At 39.4% G+C, this 22,208-nt stretch overlaps 1 protein-coding gene across 1 annotated transcript in view; it reads right to left on the bottom strand.

Moving 5' to 3' along the window:
- Positions 1-1,485: 1,485 nt before the first annotated feature.
- Positions 1,486-22,208, bottom strand: part of HERC5 (HECT and RLD domain containing E3 ubiquitin protein ligase 5) — a 50,046-nt gene continuing 29,323 nt past the window's right edge. The window contains exons 14-23 of the mRNA XM_012499355.2: positions 21,649-21,762; positions 20,703-20,813; positions 18,607-18,777; positions 14,802-14,945; positions 13,310-13,476; positions 7,647-7,713; positions 6,658-6,728; positions 3,227-3,410; positions 3,044-3,146; positions 1,486-1,966 (exon numbers count right to left, since the gene is read on the bottom strand). Of these exons, the coding sequence (XP_012354809.1) occupies positions 1,761-1,966; positions 3,044-3,146; positions 3,227-3,410; positions 6,658-6,728; positions 7,647-7,713; positions 13,310-13,476; positions 14,802-14,945; positions 18,607-18,777; positions 20,703-20,813; positions 21,649-21,762 (1,338 nt within the window). The 3' untranslated portion in view covers positions 1,486-1,760. The remainder of the gene's footprint in view (positions 1,967-3,043; positions 3,147-3,226; positions 3,411-6,657; positions 6,729-7,646; positions 7,714-13,309; positions 13,477-14,801; positions 14,946-18,606; positions 18,778-20,702; positions 20,814-21,648; positions 21,763-22,208) is intronic.

The following is a 22,208-nucleotide window of genomic DNA, read 5'->3' as shown; positions in this document are numbered from 1 at the left end:
TTTCAAGGTAGTTTTAGACTCTTTTAAAAATATTCTATAGATCTACATAGGGTTTAAAGGAGCCCCAGTGCTAAGAGCAAATAGGTAAGACACGTTGGAAATGTAGTGCAGTACTTGAACCACTCACTATCCTAGGGATTACTGGTGTATCCTCTGTAAATGGAAGCTGAACTTGACCCCTGGTGCTTTTAACTAGGGATAAAGTTGTCCTCTCACTGTAAGCACAGCATACCTGTACCTCCAAAAGTACAATGCAGCGACATTTTAGTAAACAGGCTGCTTACAACACTTGTACCTTGGGGAGTTCATTGAAGCTTTATGAAAACTGATGTTTTCTCAGTGTCTTTAAACTCATGTCCATGCTTTAAAAAGTCTCCAGGAGAGAAATGGGGTTTATAATGTTTTAAAATTCCGTAAGATATCTTCACCGCTTTCCAGACTTTGAAACTATGAAGCTTCTCAACTGCCTATGTTATTGGAAATACTTTTGGGAAAATGTCATGGTCCCACAATGTCATTGTCATACAGCTTTACTAACATTCTTTGAACCACAGCTGAAAAGAGCTTTGTATTATTCCTTAAGCCCCACCCAGATATCATTTAGAACTATTATAATAAAGATGACGGGTAAAAAAAACTTAAGGACAGCTGGACACGGTGGCTCATGCCTGTAATCCCAGCACTTTGGGAGGCTGAGGCCGGCGCATCACCTGAGGTGGGAAGTTCGAGACTAGCCTGACCAACACGGAGAAACCCCATCTCTACTAAAAATACAAAATTAGCTGGGTGTGGGGGCGCATGCCTGTAATCCCAGCTACTTGGGAGGCTGAGGTAGGAGAATCACCTGAACCCAGGAGGTGGAGGTTGCGATGAGCCGAGACAGCGCCATTGCACTCCAGCCTGGGCAACAAGAGTGAAACTGTCTCAAAAAAAAAAAAAAAAAAAAAGAGAGAGAAAAAACCTAAGGAATCTTTCCAGTATCTTAAGTTGCAGCTAACTTTGTAGTTTCTTTTTGGGGTCTAACACACTGTATTTTACATTATCAAAGTGTAATTTCCGTTTATCACTATGTTAACGAGTATGTACAACATTCTTTTGCTTGGATGCATTTTGTACCTAACTCCATTAAAAGCATAACAGCCATTTAAATAAAAAAGCTTCCTCAGAAGCTTCTCCCAATAACTGTCACCACTGCCACCTGTCCCTACCTTGAAGAGAGGCTGGGAAATGTATGATTTTAAAAGACTGAGAACATATAGGGAATCCGTACGGAAAGAAGGGGAGAATAGATATCGGGTAGGTAATTACAAGTTTTTTTAAAAAAAACTTCTAAGCTAAAGAGTCTCCCTTCAGGCCAAGTCATGCAAACATTGTGTGAGAGACACAGCTTAATCTATATTATAATCGATATATCTTACATGCAATGATAGCAATTCCAAAAGAGCTGGTAAACACATTCAATAGTGAATAAGACTTTTATGTTAATTTTTCAGTTATTTTATTTTTGAAAAATATTTCCCAAAAGAGGTGAGGAATATGATGTAGGCACAGGGGTATCCAAGGGAGGGAATACAGTCACGGGTTCTAACCGGCCAGTAAACCCTCTTCTTCATCCCTCTTTCCTGCTTATCACTAGAGACTGAAACGAAAAACCATGGCTTCAGGCTGCTAAAAGCCTAAAACAAAACAAAGTAGAGAAACAACAACAACAACAACAACAACAACAACAACAAAATAAGGCTGTTGGACAAGCAAACTGGTCAGCCAAATCCTCTGCTGTTGTTGATGGCTTCTTGAAGCGCTTCTTCAACTGTTTCCATCGTAGAATATTTAGGGAGGAAGAGGACATTGAAACATGTCAGTGCTCTCATAGGGTCTCTTTCATTCCAACTTTCAGGACAGCAAAATGTTATTTTCATATTATTTAAATCTTTCATTTGTAGTCTGTCAGTTCCTGTAAGAAATACTAAAAAGAAGAATAAAATTAGGCAATCTGTTTTACATGGAGACCAAAATCTCTTTACAGAGAAAAAAATCTATTTATTCACAAAACTTTACTGTGAGCCCATGTGCAGTGTCCTACATTTGATAGTGCATTGGGGATTGTATTCGAACAATGTCTGACACAGTCACTGTCCTCAAGCAGCTTAAAGTATGACTGGGAATATTAGATTCTTGTGAGGAAAAAGACACATAATAGCAAGACAAAAGCTGTAAGGTATAAGACAGCCCAAGGAGGTGTCATGGAGTTAAGTGCCTCCTGAGTCAATGCTATGCTTGAGAATAAGGAGAGAGAGCCAGGCTGGGATGACTGAGGGGATTTCCAAGAGTTCAGAATTACGCCAGACCTTTAAGGATGGAAAGGTTTAGAAAGGCAACAAGGAGGCAGGTGAGGTTCAAGGCAGGAGAAGGAACTTCAGAGAAAGGCCTGGAGGTGGGAAGGTGCAAGGTGAGCTCAGGAGTGTTCAGACAATGGGATTATTTGGTTGCAACAAAAATTTCCTCTAGGAGTTAAGACTGGAAAGGTAGGTTGGGCTTCTATTAAGTCTGAATATCTTCTAACATACATGTTATTCACAAAAATAAAAATAGAAGATAAATATTTCTCAAAAGTAAGGAAATAGAAAATGAGAACGTCATTAAGCCTAACGATACAAATAAAATAGCTGTGTACAGTAATAGCAAATATAGTATTAATAATATAGGAACAGTAAAAATTAGCCAGATAAAATATCTTAGGTAATCCCACAAAGGCTGAATAAGTGAATGATGACAGGGCTACAGAAAGAAGGCTTGATATTTAGCTTGGATGAAAAAACAAAAACTTTAAAAGCAATAAGAAGGGATGAAATCACAGGGGAAAAGATCGCTTATATATATATTAACATTTGTTTTTTGATGTTGGGACACAGAGGATGTTCAACTGGACTAGGCGTAGCTCTGACACTATGATTTGTTGCAAATGGTACTTATCATAACGGAAATCTTTATCCCATTAAAAAGACATTAAGATTACAGATCTATTCATTGATATAATACTTACCAAGGAATTGTTTCTTTTCTTCCAGAGTCAATTTGTGGAAAGCCTTCCAAAACATCACTATGGTGGGATGTGAACTGTTATATCCTGGTTCATAACGTGCATTCTAGAGAAAATACAAAAAAAAAGTTATTGAGGAAATAGGAAGGAAAACTGAATTTAATCAACTTAGACTTGATGATGTACCTTTTCAAATGTTTTCCAATCATAATCTGTATTTCCAACAATCACATCCTTCAGTTCTTCGGGGTGGAATAATTTGATAATGTCTTCGTCGCACATTTTATAAAATCCTCTCCGAAATTCTTCATAAACCGCCTTCACAGAGTCGTTGAAAATGTAATCGATATACTTAGAAACATAGTCTCTCCTTTAATAAAACAAAATGTTATTTCCACTTACTGCAATATCCTGAACAAAATGGTGAGGGGCTAAAAATAAAAGCTAGAATACCTAACAGTTTTTGAGTACCTACCATGTGCCATGGACTGTCATAGTTACTAGAGGTTATCTAATGTAATTTTTTTTTTTTTTTGAGATGGAGTCTCGCACTGTCACCCGGGCTGGAGTGCAGTGGCGCGATCTCAGCTCATTGCAACCTCCACCTCCTGGGTTCAAGAGATTCTGTTGCCTTAGCCTCCCAAGTAGCTGGGATTACACGTGCCTGCCACCACACCCAGCTAATTTTTTTGTATTTTTAGTAGAGACGGGGTTTTACTATGTTGGCCAGGCTGCTCTCGAACCCCTGACCTTGTGATTTGCCTGCCTCGGCCTCCCAAAGTGCTGGGATTACAGACGTTAGCCACTGTACCCGGCCCTAATGTAATTTTTATAACAACTCCATCATATGCTGCTTATAACATATATAACTTAAATGTGAAAACATAGATTAAAGTCAAAGAAGGGAAAAAGATACACTATGCAAACATCAACCAAAATGAATCTGGTGTAGCTATACTAAAATCAGACAAACAAGACAAGGATAGAAAAGTACGTTTACTAATGACAACCAAGTCATATACCAGGACGGTAAAACAATTCAAAAATTTGTTATGTGCTTAGTAATAACTTAACAAAACTTAAAGAAACAGTCATATCCACATGTATAGTATAGATGCTAATATACCTCTCCTAGTAACTAACAGAAAAGCAGACAAAAAATTTTTAAGGACAGAGAAGATTCAAATACAATAAATGATCCAAGAAACCTATTTAGAATACTGCAACAAGATCTCTACATAGAAAACTACCTAACATTTTTTCAAGAATGACAAAAGACGATTTAAACAAATGGAGATTCTGTATTCATGGATTAAAGCCTCATTATTTTAAGATGTCAATTTTTTCCAAAAATTGATCTATAGGTTCAATATAATCAGTTTCAAAAATTGAAAAAATAAAACCTGATCCATACCTCGCATCTTACTAAAAAATCAATTAAAGAGGATCATAGATCTAAATGTGAGAAATAAAATGATAAGCTTCTAGAAGAAAATACAGGGGAATATATTCATAGCCCTAGGATAGGGAAGTATTCATAAAATAGAAAACAGAAAGACACTATGCGTTAAGGAAAATATTGATAAAGTGGACTACATTACAATTACAAATTTTGGTTAATCAAAAGATGCATTTAAAAAGTGAAAAGACAAGCCACAGTATATAAGAAGATATCTGCAGTACATAATGACCAACAAAAGACTTGCATCTAGAACTCTCATAAACTGACAAGAAAAAAAAAACAGAAAAATAGACTAAAGATGAGGAATAATTATTTCTGAAAAGAGGATATCCAAACAGCCAATAAGCATATAAAGTGCTTAACATTAGTAATCAGATAAATGCAAATTAAAACCACAATGGAATACTACTACATACCTACCAGAATGGCTAATTTAAAAAAGACTAGTAATACTATTACAGTGGATATACAGCAATTAGAACTGTCGTACTCTACTGATGAAAGTCTGCCTCCATTTTTTATGTTTGCTTACTAACAACTTTCAAGTCCCACTCCTCCTTTTTCCCCTTTCGCCTCCAAATCTGCACAACACAGGCTCACTCCCTGGGCACCCACTGATGGCTGAGTGGCTTAAACTTCCCCACTCATGCTCTGGGTTGCATGAGAACCCTGACCCTGGCCGAATGCTGGAACCACCATAAAAACTAAAGCCACCTGCCTCTCTCTTCACTTAAGCCAAACAGATCAGCTTGGATGCCTGTCCAGCTCTCCCCAGAAAGCCCCATTACGTACTAAACATTTTCATACCCTCTGGCATACATATGGCATCATCCATATCAATATCCAAATGAATTTCAGGTAGGAGGATTGATCCTGCCTGCATGGAGCAAGGGGCAACCACAAGGCACCAAGCACTTCTCCCAGTTACATACCAACAGAAATGCCTGCACATAAACAAAACACATGTACAAGAATGTTCACAAGAGCATTATTCATAATAGTCCAAAACTTGAAATACACTATGTTGGTCAAAAATACTATAGATAGGCCGGGCGCAGTGGCTCACACCTGTAATCCCAGCACTTTGGGAGGCCGAGGTGGGTGGATCATGAGGTCAGGAGATGGAGACTATCCTGGCTAACACGGTGAAACCCTGTCTCTACTAAAAATACAAAAAATTAGCTGGGCGTGGTGGCGGGTGCCTGTAGTCCCAGCTACTCGGGAGGCTGAGGCAGGAGAATCGCTTGAACCCGGGAGGTGGAGGTTGCAGTGAGCCAAGATCGCACCACTGCACTCCAGCCTGGGTGACAGAGCGAGGCGCCATCTCAAAAGAAAAAAAAATACTACAGATAAATAAACTGTGATGTATTCATACAATACACAACTATATAGCTGGAAATGTTATATTTCTTGATCTGGCAGTAATTACATAGGCATGTTTGCTTTGTGAAATTCACTAAACTGTACATTTATGATTTGTGCAATTTTCTGTTATATAGGTTATACTTCAATACAAAGTTAAAAAAAAAATTAAGAAATCGTGGAAAAAGATGTGATGTAGGCCAGCATGCTTCCTAGAGATCTCTTTGCCACTCTGACCAACTATCAAGGGAAGGTTCTATAATTCCAAACTTCATGGCTTTAAATGGCATTCCATTAGATGTTGGGAAGTCAAAATATCATAGTAACCTTTTCAACAAATACTTACTATGTGCCTGCAATGTACCAGGCACCACTGTAGACTACTCTAGGTACTGAATATACAGTGGTGAAGAATACATACCAAGTCCCTGCCGCATTCACTATCATTGGAGAAACAATGAGAAATAAATAAGCAAATAAACCCTAAAGGTAGGTAATGTGTGATATGAAAAGAAAAAGCAGAATGAGTGGATAAAGAGGGACAGATGTTGGTGTTGTAATTTTGGACAGGAGGAAATAGAAAAGTCTCTCTGAGAAAGCCATTTCCATTCCTTACCACAATATAAACTCCATGATATATATGTCAAAACACATACAACACACACCAACTTCTCTGCCTTAGTGAAAAATGATTAATGAGAATGAAAAATTAAAGAGCTAAAAGGAATTTTTAGAGCTCAGTAAAATAAAAATAGTATACATACAAACCAACTATTTCATTTTTTGTACCTACTTGTTAGTCTGGTTGACAATTATGCTACTTCCATTAGGAATTAAGTTTGTGTCGTTTCTGTCCCAGTGCACCTGTAACCACAAATGAACTCAGATAATATCTCCAACATAATTCTGAACAATCTGTCTCAACAAAAACACTTTGGAGCATACTTTCTAAAAAGAATGTGTTAAAATGTACATTTTTGTCATAAAAGCTAGCAAGGAATGTACAAACAAAAAATTACACCCTATCATACTGAATAAAAATAAATTTTTTCAAAGCTTGAATTCTCTTGTTTTCACTGATCAAATTAAATAAAGTAATTGGAAAACTGCTACATCTGAGTATTCACTTCATACAGCATAGACCCAGTATGGTAGATTTACAAAAATGGCCATGAAATTCTTCCCATCCTAGTTCTCCTGCCCCCTTGCCTAGTGGCTTCGCAACACTTCCAATCAAGGGGAGAGGCTATCTCTTCAGCCACTGAATCTCGGCATGGCCATGTGAAAGTACTTTAGCCAATGGGATCTGACAGAAGCAGAAGCATGTGTGGTGGGGCTTGCTATCGCTTCCTCTCTGTAACCCTAAGGCCACCATGTGAAGAATAAAGACTGCAGTCTTGCTTCAAAAGCCTCAGCTAGCCTATTGGAGAATGAGAGACCACAGGGAACAGAGACAAGCTGTTCCAGCTGATACCCTATAACCCAACCAGCCTGCCAGTGACTGGGCATGTGAGTGACACCACTGTAGACCATCCAGCCTAGCCAAGTCGGCCCAGTACAGAAACCCACAAAATTGTATTTGTTCTTTAGGGCACTAGGTTTTAGGGTTGGCTGTTACATAGTAAAATCTAACTGATGCACCTAGATCATGATGAAGAACAATACCTTTTTCACTAATTTGTTCAGGTTTTTTTTTTAAGTAAAAGTTGACATGTTTAGTTAAATATGTAAAGGGTTAATCAGATTAAAACTAATCTGTTATCTGTTTTTATTGTTACTCACATTAAAATGGATGTAAAATACTTCTTCAAAGTTATCACCTTCATCATCCAGAAGTGTTTGCAAATTCCTAAGGAAAAAATAATCTTGCTTTTAAAAAGGTAATAACCATGATCACTAGACACAGCATCTAAAATAAATGTCAAGTGTATAGCTATTCTGAAGGTACGAGGTCAGGTACAGCTCACAGCACCTCTTTATCTGCGTACTGATAGTCCAAACAGGGCCAGACCTCAACTAAATATGTCAAATTTAGGAAGCTTGTCTGCAATTCTGCAGGCTGCCTGCCTGCTTCACAGTTCTCGTCCCTTTACCCTAAATTCCCTACCTAATGATTGTAGGTTTCTATTTAGAAAAGGATTCTAACGTTCACTGATAGTGAAATTCATTCAAACTGGTGTTACCTTTATTGAAGCTTTTGAACTTTACAGAATAGGTCTCATATTAAATTTCAGGTATCAGTAACTCTGAGGTGGGTCAAAGGACTTTCTCTGCACCTCTTGTCCCAATACCATCAAGCTTAAGAAACACCTGAAATTAGACTACCTTAATAGTTTCAGGGCATTTGTGAGAATAGAGGTCACATCAAAATGGACAGTAACCAATTTTTAAATTATTTCCATCCTATCATCCTATGATGCTTTATACATGCTTTTGAAATAACACGTCTCATTGTATTTGCTCATTCACTCAAATATTTATTCAACAAACATTTAAGTAACCGCTACTGTAGCAGGCATAGGGGATGTAAAGTTGAGACTAAGATATTACTGCCAATACTCTGGGACTTGAAGGTGAGGTATGCTGATGGGAGTCTCACCTACAATACAGTGAGGTACGTGCAGCCAGAGAACTATGGAAATCACACAGGTATAGGCTTAAAAGAGCACAGTTAAATTTTTCTGAAGGGATACATGACATTGGGAAAGGCCTCTGGGATAAGGTGGAATCTGATTTTTTTTTCCCACTGGATTTTTAAATTACTGTATTGTGAAGCAACAGACCATGTTTTATTCATTGTGGGTTGTTTTTGTTTTTGTGGGGAAAGTGGTGAACTGTTCTCCAGCTGTGATCCTGTGCAATCGAACAAGTTACCTGCTTCTAAAATACCATCGTGGGCCAGGTGCAGTGGCTCATGCCTGTAATCCCAGCAATTTGGGAGGCCAAGGCGGGTGGATCACTTGAGTTCAGGAATTTGAGACGAGCCTGGCCAACATGGCGAAACCTCATCTTTACTAAAAATACAAAAAATTAGCCAGGCATGGTGGCATGTGCCAGTAATTCCAGTTATTCAGGAGGCTGAGGGACGAGAATCGCTTGAACCTGGGAGGTGGAGGTTGCAGTGAGCCCAGATCATACCACTGCACTCCAGCCTGGGCCACAGAGTGAGACTCTCTCAAAATAAATAAATTAAATAAAATACAACAGTGGAACAGGCATAGGATAGACATTCCCATTTCAAAAGGGAGTAATAGAAGTAAGAAAGGGGTAATAGGTCCCAACTAAGTCCAAAACTCAAAATGGCATGCAACATTAAATCTTAAGGCTTGAGGATAATCTTTGACTCAATGTCCCACTTTCAGGACACACTGGGTTTGGGGTTGGGCTCCTAAGTTTCCAGGCAGCCCTACACCCATGGCTTTGCTGGGCACAGCCCACCCCTGAAGGCTCTCACACATTAGTATTGGGTGCTTGTGATTCTCCCTCAGGCTAGAATTGCACACTGGTGGCTCTTCTGGGGTCTCTAGAGCAGCCTTACTCCCATGACTCCACTAGGCATTGCCTTAGTGGGGGGATCTCTGCAGTCGCCTCAACCCTGTGCCAGTTCTCTGCCTGGACCCCATGGCTCTGTGGAGTATCCTTTGATATCTAGGTGGGAGAAGCCAAGGCCCCACAGCTTGTGCACTCTGTGCCAGCAGAGATGGCACAGCCACTGTGACCCACACACCTGGGTCAGCTGAGGAGCACTGTGCCAGAATGCAATGAGCAGGGACTTAAGCAGCGCTGGACATCAAATGTCCAGGTCCTGTGGGCACACAAAGCCACTCTTGACATAGTTCTGTCCTCCAGGCCTTGGCACTCAGGGCCTCTGATGGGAGTGGCAGCCCCCAATGATCTCTGAAATGCCTTTGGGGTCATTCTTCCACTGTCGTGATGAATAGCACCAGGCTTCCACCCATCCACACTAATCTCTTTATTAATAAAAAGAGTCACCCGGCCACACCCTTGGTGCTCTCTTCCAAACACGGTTGCATTCTTCACAACACAGCCAGGCTGAGAATTTCCAAATCTTTAAGTTCGGCTTTTTTCCTAATGATAAATTCCACTTTAAATAATTCTCCCTGCTTGCATTTTGGTTTAAGCAGTCAAGAAAAGCCATATTGTTCCTTTACCACTTTGCTTAGAGACTGCTTCTGCCAAATGCCCTATTTCATTGTTAAGAATCTTACTTTCCACAAAACACTAGGATGCAACAGAATTCAGCCACATTCTTTGCCACTTTATATAGTAACAAGGATCACCTCTCCTCCAATTTCCAATGTGTTCCTCACTTCCATCTGAGACCTCATCAGAATTGCCTTTATTGTCTATGTTTCTACTAACATTCTGATCACGACCACTTACGTAATCTCTAAGAAGACCACGACCACTTACGTAATCTCTAAGAAGACCAAGGCTTTCTCTAGAGGTCTCCTCTTCTTCTGAGCCCTTGCCAGAACTGCTCTATAGGGCAATACATGATTTTTCTAGCATGCGCCTCAAAATACTTCCACTACTTACTAACTACCTAGTTCCAAAGTTGCTTCCAACACCACACTTCTTGGTAGCAATTTCCCTTAGTCCATTTAGGCTGCTATAACAAAATACCTTAGACTGGGTAATCTATAAATAGAAATTTATTGTTCACGGTTCTGGAGGCTTGGAAGTACAAGATCAAAGTGCCAGCAGATTCGGTGTCTGAATCTAAAGGGAATAGGTGACGACCCATTCCTTTTCAATGGTGCCCTCTGTGTCCTCTCATGGTGGAAGGGGCGAATAGGCTCCCTTGGGCCTCTTTCATAGGGGAATGAATTCCACTCATGAGGGCTCCACACTGGGGATTAGGCTTCAAAATATGAATTTTGTGGGGGACACATTCAGACCCCGACAGCACCTTCCCTTTTGCATTTTTCTAACACCCTCTTGATGAACAAAGTTGTTCTTTAATATTATTGCAGTTAAATGTATTAAATCTTTTCTTTACTGTTGGTACATTGCATGTCTTGTTTAAGAAATCTCAAAGGTGAGAAAGATCATTCTCCTGTATTTTCATGATTTTTGCATTTAATATCTAAATCCTTCATCCACATGGAGGTGATTATCATGTATGAAGACAAGGATCTACTTTGATTTTTTTTCCCCAGATAGATATCATTTTTTTCCAGTTCCATTTATTAAGTAGTACTGCTATTCCCTTTGGTCAAATATGTCACCTCTAATAAAGTTCCATATAGGCATGGGTCCATTTCTGAGCTCTATCTTCTGTTCTATTGGAAAACCTGCACCAGTATCATACATCATACTGTCCTGACTAATACGGCTTTCTAATAATTCTTGATAGCTGACAGACCAAGTTCTCCATCCTCATTTGCCTTAAGAATTATGTCTGGCTGTTCTTGACCCTTTGTTCATCCATATAAATTTTAGAACCAGGTTGTCAAGTTTAATAAAAAGCCTCCTGGGATTAAAATTGAGTTTTACTGAACACAGAGATCACTGGTTCTCAAAATGTGAGCCAGACCAGCAATTCTTGGGAATCCTTGGGCCTTTACAGAGTTCATGAGGTCAAAACTATTTTCATAACATTATTAAGATGTTATTTGCCTCTTTTCACATTCTCCTGTGAGTAAACAGAAGAGTTTTCATGAGGCTATATGATATTGTGGAATGCTCTGATAGCTAACAGATATTTGTGTATTCCTGTGTTTAAAATATTTAATTTCTAATCCTGTAAACATTGACAGATGTAACCAACCTAAGTAAAAGCGCTTTGGAGTCCTCAATATTTTTAAGAGAATCTTACGACCTAAAAGTTTGAGAAACAATGATACAAATTTAAAGATCTTTTAGTTCATGTACATTGTTAATTATCAGTCTTTTGAAGCATAATTATTATTTAGGTTATCTTCGATGTTTCCAGTAAAATAATGACGACAAATTTATCTCCTTCTTTCTAAATCTTGTGCTTTTGATTTTTTTTCCTTGTCTTATTAGTACAGTTGGTATAAATGATTAATAGACTCTGGAGCCAGACTGTTCAGATCATCGTTCTGCTATTATGGGGCCTTGAGCAAGTTACTTAATCTCTCTGTGTTTTAGTTTCTGAATCTGTAAAAGAGGGATGATAATAATACTAGAATCATATTACTGTTCTTATTCTTTTTTTTAATTGAGACAGGGTCTTCTTCTGTCGCCCAGGCTGGAGTGCAGTGGTATGATCACGGCTCACTGCAGCTTCGACCTCCTGGGCTCAATCTATCCACCTGCCTCAGCCTCCTGAGGTGTGCCTCCTGGCATGTGCCACCATGCCCAGCTAATTTTTGTTGTTTTTGTTTGTTTGTTTGTTTTTGTAGAGATGAAGTCTCGCTGTGTTGGCCAGGCTGGTCTCAAACTCCTGGGCTCAAGCAAGCCACTTGCCTCAGCCTCCCCGCAGTGCTGGGATTACAGGGATGAGCCATCATGCCTGTCCTGTTCTTACTCTTTAAAAAAATAAAAATAAAAATCTCTGTAGTATTCCATTTGCACAGGTATACCAAAAATATATCATTCCCTTAGTGAAGGACATTTAGGGAGTCTTTATATTATAAATTATAAATATAGTATATATTACTATACACTGATCCTTGCATGGTTGTGTATTTCTGAAAGTTAAATGTCTAGAAGTAGAATAGTTGGGTTGAAAAGGCAAATATGTTTTGATTTTGCTAAGTCCTGCCACACTGTTCTCTGAAAAGGATTACCAATTTATATTTCCATGAATACCTGAAATTAAAATGAAAGTTTTCAAGCCCTTGCTAATACTATATAGCATCAACACTTCAAACCACTGTCAACTTGAAGTATAAATTAGCCTCTCACTTTAATACGCATTCTAGGAGTACTGGTGAGACTGAAGACATTTTTATTCAGGAAGCATTTCTATTGCTTCTTTTCCAAGTTGCCTTCTTGGATACTTTGTGAATATTTCTTATGGATGTGTAGGAATGCTTTACACAGCAGGGATATTAAAACCCTTCTACTGTTGCCATTTTTTGGTGAGGTGGTGGCTTGTCTTTTAACTTAGAAATAAGTTTCCATTTTAAAGGTGATGACATGAAACAACATTTAACATAAATATCACTAGCAGATTTTGCACCAGGGTGTAACCTGTGCTCTGTGCATGACTGTTCCTACATAGAAAAAGTTGAAAGATTAATGCAAACATTGAAGACTAGTTATGGGAATAATCAACACTTCCTAATCTTAGAAAATGAAATTATCATCCAACAATTCTTGTCAAAGTTAAAACTGGTCTAAAGTACCTAAAATGCTGCTGTTGAACATGAAAATATTATGAAGCGCATGTACTTAAATATTTGCCTAAATATACGTTAGATAGGGTCCTTTCTCAGGAACTGTTTACTTACTTTCCCAAATCAGGACTGAGTTCTTTCAAGTCTTCCAATGATGGCATTTGGTCCAAAAGTTTCTTAAACAGTGCCAGTGGGAAAGGGAGGTTGGCAACATTGCAATTGAACAGGGAAAGTCCACACAGAACCCCAAAAAAGAAGTATCTTTTCTTCTCAAATTTAGGCTGAAAAGCGAAAAAAAAAATCTTAAAGTATTATGAGTTTTTACCAGTACAATGAAGTCTTTATATTAAATAAATCTTTGTTCCTCTTTCATAAAATCAAATCTCAAATTGAAAAATTTAAAGCCTGAGATAAGAATGTTTAGGGTTTATATTAGGTTGGTGCAAAAGTAATTGCAGGTTTTGCCATTAAAAGTAAAGGCAAAACCTGCAATTACTTTTGCACCAACCTAATATTTGGTCATTAAGTCAATTTAAATCCCTGCCACTCTCACGCTTGTAATCCCAGCACTTTGGGAGGTCAAGGTGGACAGATAACCTGAGGTCAGGAGTTTGAGACCAGCCTGGCCAAACTGGTGAAACCCCGTCTCTACTAAAAATACAAAAACTACCCAGGTGTGTTGGCGGGAACCTGTAATCCCAGTTACTGTAATCCCGCCAGGCTGAGGCGAGAGAATGGCTTGAGCCTGGGAGGCGCAGGTTGCAGTGAGTTAAGATCATGTCACTGCACTCCAGCCTGGGTGACAGAGTGAGATTCTGTCTCAAAAATAAAGCAAAACAAAACAAACAAACAAACAAGCAAAAAACCAAATAAATCCCTGCCACAGTTTTGGTTCCCAAAAGCATACCAGCAATAAAAATACACTAGGTTCAGTAATCCTTATAAACTAGCTTTCACAATTTCGTTCCACAGCCTTTGTCTTCAAATTCATTAGGAAAACAGAACTGACACAAAGAATGAGTACCTAAAAAAGAGAGGGTTCCGGCCGGGCGCGGTGGCTCATGCTTGTAATCCCACCACTTTGGGAGGCCGAGGCGGGCGGATCACGAGGTCAGGAGATCAAGACCACGGTGAAACCCCGTCTCTACTAAAAATACAAAAAATTAGCCGGGCGTGGTGGCGGGCGCCTGTAGTCCCAGCTACTCAGAGAGGCTGAGGCAGGAGAATGGCGTGAACCCGGGAGGCGGAGCTTGCAGTGAGCCGAGATTGTGCCACTGCACTCCAGCCTGGGCGACAGAGCAAGACTCTGTCTCAAAAAAAAAAAAAAAAAAAAAAAAAAAAGAGAGGGTTCCTTTTTAATCCATGCATTATATAAATGATCAAAAAAATATATTGCTTGAGTTCTATGTGGACAGATATGGGAACCCAGGAAAAAGAAACTCCATTTTAAAGAAAATAATCACCTTATTAGAATTATACATTATCTCCACAATTATATCAATAACTCCTCTCCTAACATGAAATAGTCTAGACAAACTAATTTTCTATGGTATATGATGTACTTTTTCTGTCGCAAAATACCTTAAGCAAAGAAAAGCGAACTTACCTTGACAGGAAACCACATGCAGGAAGCCCCTTCAGGATACATGAACATCCCATATTCCGGCTGGATCATCTCTTCAAACAGACAGTAGAAGAACTCTTTCTTGACTCCTCCGAGGTCATACCCAATTTCTCCACTAAATGAAACCTGAGTAAACACAGCAAATAATACATCACTTCCAGGGCTCTATATTGCTATATATGAAGTCTCATTTAATAATAGTAAATAGCTAACATTAATTGTGGACCCAAGTATTTGGAAGGCACTGAGGTAAGTATCCTACTTATATTATCATATTTAATCTCTACATTAATTCTATGAGATAATGAGGCCTTGAGAATTTAAATAACTTTTCTAAGTTTAGACAGTAGGTGGTGCAGCCTAGTTTTTTTGTTTTTTTTTTTTTTTTTTTTTTTTTGAGATGGAGCCTCACTCTGTTGTCTAGGCTGTAGTGCAGTGGTCTGATCTCGGCTCACTGCAACCTCCGCCTCCCAGGTTTAATCGATTCTCCTGCCTCAGCCCCCAGAGTAGCTGGGATTACAGATATGCACCACCACGCCTGGCTAATTTTTTTGTATTTTAAGTAGAGACGGGGTTTCACTGTGTTGGCCAGGCTGCTCCTGAACTGACCTCAAGGGATCCACCCACCTCGGCCTCCCAAAGTGCTGAGATGACAGCCATGAGCCACCACACCCGGCCTACAGCCTAAATTTAATCCTATGTCGGTCAAACCCCAGAGCCTAAAGTTTTTACCACTAAATTGACCTCAACTGGCATCACTATTATAGTCATCAGATCCAAGTATAATAAAAATAAACAGAAAGAAATCATAAAAATCGGCCGGGTGTGGTGGCTCACACCTGTAATCCCAGCACTTTGGGAGGCCAGGGTGGGCGGATCACGTGAGGTCAGGAGTTCGTGATCAGTCTGGCCAACATGGTGAAACCCCGTCTCTACTGAAAATACAAAAATTAGCTGGGTGTGGTGATGCATACCTGTAATCCCAGCTACTCAGGAGGCTGAGGCAGGAGACTCACTTGAACCCGGGAGATGAAGGTTGCCGTGAGCCGAGGTCGCACCACTGCTCTCCAGCCTGGGCAACAGAGTGAGACTCTGTCTCAAAAATAAATAAATAAATAATAAAAATCAAGATATTCAAAAAACCAGAGCACACACAAGGTGTTTGCTGAAGTGGCTGTTTGCTCCCCGAGGAGGCTGCACCCCCACTGCTGACACCAATCCCTCCCAAGAGGATGCTATCATAACCCATCTTTGCTCCTTCAGTCACCCCTCCATTCCTGCCTTTTCTTGGAATCCTTCACTTCCATTCACAAACATGTTAAGGTCCCCCCAACCTTAAAAGGAAAAAAAAAATCCCAACACATTGTCTCCAATACAGACAACATGGGCTCCTTCTACTCTTGCCAAACTTCAGAGATATACGCCAACTTCCAAACCCACTTCTCCACCTAAATAGGTCTTTCCAAGAAGACCAGGAACTGTAAATCTCCAAGCTCCAAGGACTTTTTCTCATATCTCATCTCCTTGATTTCATTAACTCATTTTCCACTTCTGATCACGTCCTTTTTCTTGACACACTCTTCTCCCTTGCTTTCTCTTATGAAGCACTCTTCATGGTTTTATTTCTCTCTTCTTTTTCCTGCTGGCTTAATTTCTAGAAACAGAATTGCAGACATATCCTAACACTTCTGTCCTTTCTCTCTGTTCTTTCCCTGGATGCTCATTTTCTCCTTAAACTTTGTTTACCACCCATAGGTATTTAACCTTCAGATTCAGTGCATTTTCTCTCCTGATTGACAGTCACTTCCAAAGGCCTGTTCAACATTTCTACCCAGATGTTATACTAGCATCCCCAGAAAGCTCCTCTTACCAGTTTCTTTATTTAGATGCTGCCTCTTCCATTCCTCTCAGTGAAATAGTGAAACATTAAAAATCTTTGTAGCAAGACCAGGTGTCAAACCCTTCCCCCTCTTCTTACTAAGGACAAGCTGCCCGATCTCATAAAGCCTCAGTTTTCCCACAAGATTATCAGAAAGATTACAGGGGTCATACATATAAAATGCCTCACACAGAGCCTGCAGATGGTAAATGCTGAGTGTTACCTGAATTTAAAAACGGAATGAACAATATATAAAAGTGGAACTCAAATAATCGAGTAGACTGACTGGCAAAGCATAGAATCACATAACGAGTTGATTAGAGTTATACAATTATCTGTGTGCAAAAATACATGGAAATGCCAACTCTAACTGCAATATATATATTTTTTTCCTTGAGACAGAATCTTGCTCTGTCGCCCAGCTAGAGTGCAGTGGGGCAATCTTGGCTCACTGCAACTTCTACCTCCTGGGTTCAAGCAATTCTCAAGCCTCAGCCTCCCAAGCAGCTGGGATTACAGGCGCCCACCACCACACCCAACTAATTTTTGTATTTTTAGTAGAGATGGGGTTTCACCATGCTGGTCAGGTTGGTTTCAAACTCCTGACCTCAGGTGATCTGCCCACCTCGGTTTCCTAAAATGCTAGGATTATAGGCATGAGCCACTGTGTCTGGGTGCAATATGCTTTTAAATCGGTATCTTGAGACTTAGTAAAGTCAATCTTTCTTTAATCTGAGTAGGAGAAGTGATAAACTAGCATCCCCAATCAAAAATACTCCATTTACTAAATATTATCAGCCCAATCTTTATCCGTCTTCATTAAGCAGAAAGTCTAGTGCCTAACGGCTGGGCCCAAATCCTGGCTCTGATGCTTATCAGTTGGGTTACTCTTGGATAAGTTACCTAATAGTTCTGTACCTCAGTTTCCCCATCTGTAAAATGAGGGAAAAACAGAATCTGCCACATAGTGTTGTTGAAAGGGTTACAAATTAGGTATAAGGCACTTACAACAGTTCTTGCCACAAGGACAGCACTCAAAAGATCTACTGGTCATTATGATTCGGTATCAAATATTTACTAAGAAGACAAATTATATGGTAATTAGACAAAAAATCAGTTAAAGATCTTCCGAACATGGTCAAATCTACAATTATACCCCCAAATAACTGTAGGATTTAAAGAGAAAGTTCTCTTTTTTCTACAAAGCAATTTAGGTTATTATTATTTTTGTTTTTTTTTGAGACAGAGTCTCGCTCCGTCACCCAGGCCGGAGTGCAGTGGCATGATCTCGGCTCACTGCAACCTCTGCTTCCTGGGTTCAAGTGATTCTTATGTCTCACCCTCCCAAATAGCTGGGATTATAGGCGCCCACCACCACACATGGTTCATTTTTGTATTTTTAGTAGAGACAGGGTTTCACCATGTTGACCAGGCTGGTCTCGAACTCCAGACCTCAGGTGATCCACCTGTTTCAGCCTCCCAAAGAGCCGGAATTACAGGTGTGAGTCACCATGCCTGTGCCAATTTAGGTTACTGCATAAGAACAAAAACAACCCCTTAATTCTCCTCTATGCTAACCATCTCACTGAAACCCTTCAAGGGTGGTGCTAGCCAGGCTAGACCAGACCTCAGAAGGGACTGGACCTCTTAGGGCCAACAATGAACTATCTACCTGAGCAGGGTGTGGGGAGAACAACCACTTTGCCTGCTGCTCCTTAGCCCAAACATACTGAGTGAGTGCCCACAGCTATCACCCAAAACTCAAAGGCAACTAGGGAATCAGAGGAACCCTAAAATAAACCTCTGTGGCAAAGGAAGATAACTTCCTCTCTATGAAACCCTTTGCTACATTCTTTTATGTTTTTCTTTTCTCGGCAGCAAAAACATTAAGTGAGAATTATACTTTACCCATAACTCTTTCCTCAGGTCTTCATTCTCAAATTGACTTAGCTGATTCAAAACATCCTCAATCAAGTGATTCCTTCTGACTGTTAGATCAAACGTGGGCCTCAAAGCGAATTCAGACTCTCTTTCTTCCTCAATTGCTGCCGACCTAAGATAAGCTTTATGTTTTTTACCCTAGGAAAACAGAAACAGAAATATTACACTTCATTTTACCATTGGCCCTCTCTAAGTAAAAATTTGGAAAGCAGAATAAACTGGTTCTGCTTATAAGTGCAGGTCATATTTATGAAAAGAACCTTATATGCACCACTGAAGATAAATGATAACATCAGTATTTAGTATCAGTGAGCAGAGGAAACAAGGGACCTGAAGAATCAAAGCCTTTGTGGAGCCAACCTGGATAAGCAAGTAAGTTACCAACTGCAGGTTTTATCGGACCACTTTCTCCTATACACACAATTATTAATGCTTAAGATACCAAAGTTACTTATTAACAGGCTAAGAGATGTATTGGTATCCACTGAAACAGTGCACTGCAACATGATGCTCTCTCATTCCGAAGAGAAGTTCAGATGCTTAGCAAGCAAACAGGCTGCAGGAAAAAAATCCAGGTATGAGAGATGTCACCAAAGAGCCTACTCCAAGAAAAAAAAAAACCTAGACAAGAGATTTTAAGGGAGAATTTACCTAAGAAGTTAATCGAAGAGAGACAAGCGGGGAGAGAGAGTGGGAGAGACGGACAGACAGACATAATGTCCATTCTGAAACCAAATGGCAATTTTAGGTCATTAAAGTCTATGGTACAGGGCCGGGCATGGTGGCTCACGCCTGTTAATCCCAGCATTTTGGGAGGCTGAGGTGGGCGGATCACTTGAGGTCAGGAGTTCGAGACCAGCCTGGCCAACATGGTGAAACCCTGTCTCTACTAAAAATACAAAAATTAGCTGGGTGTGGCAGCGGGCTACTCTGGAGGCTGAGTTGGGACAATCGCTTGAACCCAGGAAGTGGAGGTTGCAGTGAGCCAAGATCACGCCACTGCACTCCAGCCTGGGCGACAGAGGGAGACTCTCTCAAAAAAAAAAAAGTCTATGCTTTTAGCAGAAAAAGGAGTAGTCAAATATTACTTCTACGAAATTATCTCTGGAACCTTGTTTAAAATCAGGAGAGAATAGGTTATAAGAGTTGAAGCAAAACAAAGTTCTTTTCTTTTTTTCTTTGATATCCCTTCGTTAAATATTTCATTAGTCATACTCAGAACTCATAAATCAATTTCCCATTTTTATTATGGTAAATGCATTATATGAAACTATCTGCTTTAAGGACATATATTTGAATATTATACATACATATAACATATGTCTGCATGTGTTAAAGTGATAATAATACCCAACCCTTTGGGTACTTTGTGTGAGGCAGTTTTAAATGCTTTACCTATATTAACAAATTTAATCCTTATAAAATTGCAATGAGGCAAGGAGTACCTGATACAATTCCTTGGGAATTTTCAATTGCCCAATTTTACTACTTTGGTGGTAAAATATTCTGTTAACGTTTGATAAAATATCCATCCACTTTGCTGGATATATCTACAAACATAACCACCTCAGCTAGTAACAGTACCGTACATTCTTAAGGGGGGAATCTGTACAAACCTCTATTATGGCACCATCACAGAGTAGTAGCCATTTATTGGGCTCCTAATTTCAGGAATCTTCGGCCACTTCTATTCCTGCTACCGTATCTTTTCATTAGATTGTGCCTCCTTACATAGGTGCTAGTCAAGCCCAAGTTTGTTATACCTCTTTGAGTACTATTCAGAAGACTACAGGCTGCCACTGCCAACTTCAGGTAAAAACCCGACAACTCAGCCAGTTGTCCAAGCTCCATCCCTTGCTACCAAGGCCCTAATTTGCCTTAAGGTGAAGATGATTCAAATTATGACAGTCTGCCTTGCTTCTTCATTACAGTATAAGCTCCTTGAATGCCACAACCATTGGTTTCACTGGTAGGTGGTTCTCTTATCACCCTCAAAATACTGCATGATTAAGAAGGCACTTAGCATGTGATTTATGCTAATGAAGACAAATAGGCATACATACCTCTATTTTTAGAAGTGTGTCTGTATGTAGTAGTTTAATTTTCGACAGATTATTAAAGATAAATGGAAAGTGACTGAAAATGACACAGCATTCTACATTTTCTGAAGTGTCCTAAAAATGGAAATGACAATAATTCTGATAAGTTAAAGGACAGAGAAACCTTACACTTTACCTCATAGCCTTACATCCCTGATGGTTTAAGGTCTCAGTACTTCCAACAAAAGCAATCCAAATTACTGGTCCATAGAACTAGTAGTAGCAAATGTGTTTTATATGTATCAATGAAAGGTATATAAAGAGAATGTTTAGTGCCCATTTAATTTAGCAATTAATTATAAACTTTGGATGCTTTCCCAAAGAGTCTGTTCTGCTGAAACCTGAGTTTCCACCATGTGAATAAGCTCAGTTGCATTTGGTAAACAGAGAATGATATAAAATGGGTAGCTGGTTAGCTCATACATGAATTTTGCTGGGCAAGACTTGATGTGCTAGATGGAGAATTATAACCTTCAGAGAAAAGAAGAAACACTTCGGGTCAACTGCTACCTTGGCAGCAGGAGCCCTTCAACTGTATTTTCAGAAAATAAAAAGGGAGTGCTTACACCTAAGACACTCTACCCACACGGTCTTGGCTCTTCGCTCCTGATGAGTCTCACTGCCTTCTATGACCACTTTAAAGGTATCAGAGCTCCACTAGTCCTTCTCTAATTACAGTGTAGACAGATTTCTACCCTTTCCTTTTTGTGCATTTTTCATACTCCCATAGTTATCTCCCAAGGCGTCACTTTTCTGCTGGAACTCTGACTACAAAATTGCATAGATTTTGAGGAGTCTTAACATTTCCCACAAGCCCTGCTATTTCTATTGTGCAATTTTGCAGAGGACAAGAAATGCCTGTATTAACTCGCTGATTATCAATTTCCCCCCTTAAACATGCTATACCTACCACAGTCATTTTCCACAAGTACCTTCTGCATACTTCTACAAAAAAATTGAGACGGTGCAAAAGTTCATCTACTTGGAAAATACTTTCAGGTAGTTGATATTTCATCTGGTTTACCTTAAATAAAATATGACTTGTGAAAAAGTTTTATATTTAAAGACAATTTTGCTTAATAGCTGTTAGATTATCAGATTAAATTATAAATGAAACACTCTTATAATGACCAGAATAAAATTCTATCCAATGCCTCCACTGCCAAAGCCCCAAATTTTCATGAACATAAAGAATATCTAAGATTTAAGAGTAGAGATTGATGATATAATGATAAACTTCTAGTTATTTTTAGTTCATAGAAAAATTTTAAAGAACTTTCAATCCAAAGAAAAAAAAATGCAATATCCCAAAGTACTCTGGGGTCCAGTTCTTCTGTCTTAGTCTTCAGGACTTAATAATATACCACTTATAGACATTCACTCTGCTGAGGCATTTCTGGAACATTCCCCTACCGAGAGGAAATTTTCCAACCCTCCATCCCATATGATATGATCAGGGTTATTATGACA

The sequence above is a fragment of the Nomascus leucogenys genome, chromosome 9, assembly GCF_006542625.1.
Source record: "Nomascus leucogenys isolate Asia chromosome 9, Asia_NLE_v1, whole genome shotgun sequence".
Taxonomy (NCBI): Eukaryota; Metazoa; Chordata; class Mammalia; order Primates; family Hylobatidae; genus Nomascus; species Nomascus leucogenys.
This window is presented reverse-complemented; position numbering and strand designations above follow the sequence as displayed.